At 34.9% G+C, this 6,874-nt stretch overlaps 1 protein-coding gene across 1 annotated transcript; it reads left to right on the top strand.

Moving 5' to 3' along the window:
• The first annotated feature begins 202 nt into the window (after nt 1–202).
• Nucleotides 203–6,793, top strand: LOC141647120 (protein BTR1). Its single transcript, XM_074455167.1, has 8 exons — nt 203–334; nt 1,670–1,921; nt 2,004–2,110; nt 2,675–2,868; nt 5,095–5,240; nt 5,945–6,040; nt 6,120–6,181; nt 6,365–6,793. Exons 2-8 carry the CDS (start codon nt 1,688–1,690, stop codon nt 6,462–6,464), a joined length of 939 nt encoding a protein of 312 aa, XP_074311268.1. The 5' UTR covers nt 203–334; nt 1,670–1,687; the 3' UTR covers nt 6,465–6,793.
• The last annotated feature ends 81 nt before the right edge of the window (nt 6,794–6,874 follow it).

Genomic DNA, 6,874 nt, shown 5'->3' with positions numbered 1-6,874 from the left:
AAAATCAAATACCTGAAATATCTTGCAAACGGAGCCTTAAATATAACAAGACACAAGATACAACACCAAAAGTGACAAAAGAATCCGAATTCCGAACCCATCTAAATGACTCCTATAATTAATTACAAACCCCTAATTAAATAAAATTTACCTAATCATAATCTAACATACTCCTAGTTTGACATTAATTTCACTTGTAACTTCCAAGCCGCTCCTTTTGCTTGATGCGGTTATTTTACTCTCCGACGATAACTCAATCAACTCCTCCACTCCACCTCTCTTCTTCCCTCCCCCCTTTCACCGCCGCCCACCTTCCGCCCTACTTTCTCCAACGGTAACTTTTCCCTCTACATTATTATCCTTTCACTCTTTTTTTTTTTAATTGGTAAAAGTAAATCGATATTTATCGAGTTCTCGACGCAATTTTCATCTTCGGTTATTCGGAAACAGCCTATTTTCATCCCCCTTCCCCGCAATTTGTGAGCGTCATTGATTCAATTGATGTTATTGAGTGTTTTACATTGTTTATGGGATTTAAGTTTCGAATTTGATTATTTTGCGGAGGTTTATGAATTGTGTGGTTGTGATTTGGGATTTTAGGAGTTTAATCTTCATGTTATTGAGTATTTTGTATGTTTTTGGAGTTGTGGTATTTAATTTGATTATTATGAGGCTAGTTAGGGATTGTGTGGTCGTGATTTGCGTGTGTCGTAGATTAATTGATGATTGTAGGATTTCAATCGAGTGTTGTTCGTGTTATTGAGTGTTTTACATGTTTATGAAAGTGTAGTTTTGAATTTTCGTTATTGTGATGAGGGTTAGGGCTTGTTTGGTGGTGATTTGGGCGTGTCGTAGATTGATCAATAATTTTAGGAGCGTAATCTAGTGTTATTTTTCATGTTATTGAGTATTTTACATGTTTCATGGAATTTCAGCTTTGACTTTGCTTTTTGTGTCGAGGGTTAGGGCTTGTGTAATCGTGATTTGCACGTGTCGTTTCTATAATAGTATGGGTTTAATAAAGTATTTTACATTTTTTACGGAATTGTAGTTTCAAATTAGCTTACTGTGAGGAGGGTTAAGGCTTGTATACCGTCGTCAATTAATGGATAGCTGTAGGAGTTTAAACTAGTGTTTAAGTGTTTTACATGTTCATGGAATTTCAGCTTTGAATTTTGTTATCATGAGGAGGTTTAGGGCTTGTATGGTTGTGATTTGGGTATGCCGTTCGCTGTTTTGGGGATGTATCATTGTAACTGAATGGTTTAGTAGCTTTGGAATGGTTGTATTATGAAGATTTTTGACGATTGAAGTTGGGTTTATTAAAATGAGGCTAATGTTGATTGGTAATTTTGGTTATAATATTTAAGTATTTGAATACGGGAGTTGTTTAACTATGTCACTTAGCTTGATTGGATTATTGCATTGATGTTTTTATGGTTAGTTTGAATTGTGCTGGTTAGAAACTCGAAGGGAAGCAGGTATTATGGTGCATTATTAGGATATATTTGCTAGATTTTGATCATGTTTGATGATAATAAAGTGAAATAAAAGTATGACAGGAAATAATTGCTAGATTTTGATCTATATAAAAGTATGATAGGATATATCTTCTAATTTCGGAGATTCTTTCGTGTACTCATTTCTCCTAAATTCTCACATACAACAGTGCCTTTTATTAGATTCCATGGAGAAGCCTACCCACCTTAAGTTCCTTGTGTCCAATGCTTCTGCTGGGTCTGTTATTGGTAAAGGGGGCTCGACGATTACTGACTTTCAGAAAGAATCTGGGGCACGCATCCAGTTATCTCGTAATCAAGAGTTCTTTCCAGGAACAGCTGATAGAATAATTATGTTATCCGGCAAGATTGACGATGTACTGAAGGCAATGGACCTTATCCTCAATAAGCTGCTAAGTGAGGTACCATTCGATACTTTTACCTATAAACTTCGGGCACATCATAAGTTACATATTTTTTAGAAATCACTCTTTTCTTCACCAGATTCAATCTGAAGATGGGGATGATGCTGAACAAAGATCAAAAGTGAGACTTGTTGTTCCAAACAGCTGCTGTGGTGCCATAATTGGCAAAGGTGGAGTGACCATAAAGTATGCTCAAACTTGCGATCGACCTCCTAATTTCATTTGCATTAAGATTTTATGGTTAATTACAGATGTTGGTGTCCACTATATTGAACTTCAATGTGGATGCTGGATTATGCATGATGATAATGTTAGGGTGGTAGTGATTAGGCTATTAACTGAATAGTTCAGCTAAGAAACTTCTGAATTATGGAAATGTTGCTATTATCGAGGCATGTTACATAACAAGGTGGTCCTTTTAGTGTAAGGAATACTTAAAAAGTGATATTGTATGTTGTTAAAAGTAGCAATGCACTAGTTACTTCTAGGGTGACAAATCAACCAAGATGGAAGGAAGAAGCTACACAATCTTTTAGAGGTGTAGGACTATTCAGTAATAGCAGAAGCTGCATTAATCATAACTCGCATAATCATGTAGATGGTAACTCTTATTCATGAGATCTGCTTAAGACATGCCAATTGTCATACAATCTTTTCTAATAAAGTATCACCAGATTAATGACATTTTGTACAAGACATGACTGAGTGATTGCCTTTTGATTTTTAATTTCCATTTTTTCTGTTGAACAGGTCATTTATTGAAGAATCTGGAGCTAGCATAAAAATTTCCCCACAGGACAATAATTTTATTGGCCTGGCTGACCGGATAGTGACTCTGGCAGGTTCTTTTGAGGAGCAGATGCAAGCTATTGATCTTATTTTGTCCAAACTGTCAGAAGATCACCTTTACCTGCAATCTATGAATGCCCCACTTTCATATCCAAGTATGTGTTTAAATAGCCTTATCACTCTCCAATATATGAGTAACGGAAATAATGCTGCTTCTTTTAATTGACAACACTTTTCCTAACCTTTCTTTGGTCGATTTTAATATTTTGTTGTGCTTGCCAGTTCTATTTGTGCAAATTAGATTCTCAGTTCCGTTTCACAGATATTACATTGAAGTTTTCTTCTTGGATTAAACTTGAACAGTGTGCGTATGACATGTCGGTCAGCTTGATGATTTGATGCAATGTGTTTTAATTTTCTGGTATCGTGGATGGAGATTGAAAGTAAAAGAAAGCGTACCAATGGTGCAATTCACTGAATTTTGAAAGGAGCTATTTTTGTGGTGTTTTTAGTGTCAACTCTTATCCTTAAGTGGAAATGTAATGAATTGATTTGAACTAGTATAGATCCCGTGCAATGCGTGCACAATATATATAGAATTTTACTTTTTAGTACATGACTTGTAGATTTTAAATTAATAATTCCTCAGTTTCTCACATTTTTTATTCTTGTATTTTGATTTGAGGAAAAAAATGAAACCACAAAATTAATAAAAAATAAATATATTTTTTACATAACGTAAAGATACTATTTTTTATGATCTTTTTTATGATAATATAATATATATTTTAGTCACAATCTCTTATTATAAAAGGTATAAACAAAAATTATCATAAAAACTCTAGAAGCAAATCTGCGCATATTGTGACTTTGAGCTTCTGAATTTTATAAATACTAGTTTTATACCCGTGCAAAATATTGCACGGGAGTAAATATCAAACAATTTCACTATATCTACAAATAATTAACATTTGGAAAACGTGTCAGTTGGTGTTTGAATTATTCGAGTTTGCAAGAATTCGGGCCGGTATTTTTTTTCTTTTCATAAATGTATAGAACAAATGTTCAATTTATTTATGAAAACTCTTTATTGATTGTTCATGAATTTTTGGATAATATTTTTTTTTGGTTACAAAATTTGAATAATTTATACAACACCCATATGTTAAGTTGCAAAATGATTTTCCTCTAAGTTTAAGTTATATATTATGGAAATAATTTTTGGATGAAATTTGGGAAATTGTACAGATTAGATGGAATTCTAGAGTTCTATGCATTTTCATTTTCACGTACTTCGTATATATGTGTTGTATAATTAATGTAATGTAATGGTAGAAACGGGAGAAATTGTAGAAATAGAAATTAATTGTTTCTTCAATTGGGTCCTACGCTCCTACCACTATTATATCATCAGACTATATATATTGAAATTGATTTTTTCCAAATTCCATGCTTTTAATAATGAGGTTAAATAAATATGAGGGAAGTTTGTGGTGGGACCAACTTTAGAAAATAATATATTTTTCCCTTAAAACAGGGAACCAATAAGAAGTCTTTAAAAGACTTGGCTTTTATACTAAGGAGATTTCAATCTAAAAGGATAAGCACATTTGTAAACCAACATAATGATAGAATTTATTACCAAAGTTAGGCCCAATTAAAAGTTGGGTGTTTTAGGCGGGAAAATTTTGAGAAATCTTAATCTTTTAGAAGTACAGTATATATAGGGGATGTCTCAAAAAGAAACTGGCAGTAAATTCAAATGAATGGAGGGGGTTGCTTCTTTCTGTGTTGTGTGTTATATTTAGCCCATAGGTAACTAGCTAATCCAATTGATGGCAGGTTAATCGTTTAATATGTGCTCAATTTTACCATTTACAATGACAATTTCAGATGTCAATTTTTACATGCGCAAACTCTTTGAATTGTTTTTTGTTACCTTGTTTCATCATTTCCAGTTTTCTAGAATTCGTTTCATGAATATTAGAGACCTTTCGCTTTCAATATGTTTTTGCTTCAGTATTGACTACAGTTTCTTGTTCTTTGCACCCTTTTAAAAAATTGGTGCCTTCTTGGCCTCCTACTTCCGTACCCCTTCTCGTCTGGGGTCTAGTGTTTGTATGATAGATGTGATAAACTGCTTGAAAGCCAAGAATAGGACTTCTTTGCTGAGCTGAGGTGACTGGGGAACTCCATGTCTATAATTAGCCGCGGGCAAGCAGGGAAACTTACATGCGTTGTTTGGCCGGGACCCCAACTCTTTTTTTTTCTTTTCTTTTTTACGGTTCCTGCCACATTCCTCTTTTGTGTTAACTTATAACTGATTTGTAGCTTAATAGGCCTATGGCATCCTTGTGAGCTATTATACTTTGCACTGTTAGGTGTTTTGTTTGCCGGTTTTCACCATGTGCCGTATCCATTTGTGCCTCCTCCAGTTGGACCTGCAGCATACAATAACTATGGGCCACAATACAATAACTATGGGCCACCAAATGGTGGCGGTGGAAGATACATGAATAACACCAAGGTTTGTTTCATCTTTTGTTGAAATTCCCCTTGACTGATATATTACTCCACTAGTCTTTTGTTCACAATTTGTCCGGAGGACTATCAGGAGTTCCTTCTATCTATTTCTGTAAAAAAAAAAAGGAAAAAATAAATAAAATTAACATTGTACATCTCTTGCCATTATTGAAATTGGTGATTTAGAATTGGGCTTGTGAGCCTATGGCAGTGCTCTATTAGCTTAGCACTTCAATCTGGCTGCATGCTCTTGCTTGTCACAACACACTACAACAAAACACGAACTCCTTTAGACACTTTGGCATTTTATTTTAGGTAAAAATAAAAATCACAAAACTGCCACATTCAACACTGTAACCTGCAGTCGGTTTGGAATCTATGTTACTCATTGGTGACACGTGTGGATGCAACATGTTGTCTGAGCGTTTGACATTCCTTTTAAAAATTAACGAACATGTCATTAATGTCAAACAAGTGAGTTGACCATATATGTAGTCGCGGACATGTCCAGTCTCACTTAGTAATAAGGAAACATTTGGCAATGTTCATAATTAAGCAACATTGACATCTCTCGTACTAATTTGTTGTTGGCTATGAACAACCTGCCATTGACATGTTGAAGCTATTTGGAATGCGTGTGCACTCTTGATGTTCCATCTATTGTTGATGTATCCACTTGTCATCATCCATCATCGTTGCTGAATGCAGGAAGATCGAGCCAACTCTCTGACAATAGGTGTTGCTGATGAACATATCGGTGTGGTGGTGGGACGGGGAGGGAGGAACATATCGGAAATTAGTCAGGTTTGCATGTGCTAAACTGTTGGCTTAATGAATGCATTTGCTTTTAGAAACACGTTGCTGATAGAATGTAAACTTGCAGACTAGTGGAGCAAGAATTAAGATATCAGACAGAGGGGATTTCATGGCTGGTACATCGAACAGGTACATAAAACTTATTTTTACCATAATTAATGAAATAATCTTCCAAAGCTTTCTTTAATAGAAAAGCCGGTAATTCCTCAAAAAAAATAAAAAATAGAAAAACCGATAAAACTACCCTTTAGATTTTATTAAGGGGTTAATCGTGAAAGTGAACTTGTGTTTATCTTGCATTTACTGTTGTAGGAAAGTCACCATCACAGGGTCACTAAGATCAATTAGGGCAGCGGAGGCAATGATTAAGCAGAAAGTGGATTCCGTAGCTGAGATCAATGAGCCACTTTGAGGAGCTAGTGCACTTTGATCCCAAAACTTTAGGTTTGTCAGGCTGCCGTTCCATTCTTTTACAAATTTTCGAGAGAGGTTGAAAGGAGCACCAAATCTTTTTTGTCCTGGAGATGGTTTGTGAGTTATTGGCGAAGCTGTTTTGTTTTCATTTACTTCAAAGTTGACATAATGTTACTGCTACTACAAACTTATTCTGGTAGACATTATGTTTGTAGAATCTTGTCTATTCACGTACGAGTATATTGTTACAGAATATGGGATTGACCTTCGAAAATACTTGGGTTTCTTCATTTAATTATATCATTGTACTCATATTACTTTGTCAACAACGGGAGATGTGTAAAGTATGCGTTATGTTTGTTGAACTGTTGATGCTTGTACGCTTGCAGCCAAGTTGAGCCAATAAAA

Source organism: Silene latifolia, chromosome 3 (assembly GCF_048544455.1).
Source record: "Silene latifolia isolate original U9 population chromosome 3, ASM4854445v1, whole genome shotgun sequence".
Classification (NCBI taxonomy): Eukaryota; Viridiplantae; Streptophyta; class Magnoliopsida; order Caryophyllales; family Caryophyllaceae; genus Silene; species Silene latifolia.
The sequence above is the reverse complement of the archived record's forward strand: the minus strand, read 5'-3'. Positions and strand labels throughout refer to the sequence as shown.

What these genes read in the sequence shown, in the direction of transcription:
- LOC141647120 (XM_074455167.1), top strand. Translation starts at nt 1,688, where the DNA reads ATGGAGAAGCCTACCCACCTTAAGTTCCTTGTGTCCAATGCTTCTGCT. An exon ending in TCAATAAGCTGCTAAGTGAG is followed by an intron (nt 1,922 to 2,003) that starts GTACCATTCGAT and finishes TTTCTTCACCAG; the next exon opens with ATTCAATCTGAAGATGGGGA. An exon ending in AAAGGTGGAGTGACCATAAA is followed by an intron (nt 2,111 to 2,674) that starts GTATGCTCAAAC and finishes TCTGTTGAACAG; the next exon opens with GTCATTTATTGAAGAATCTG.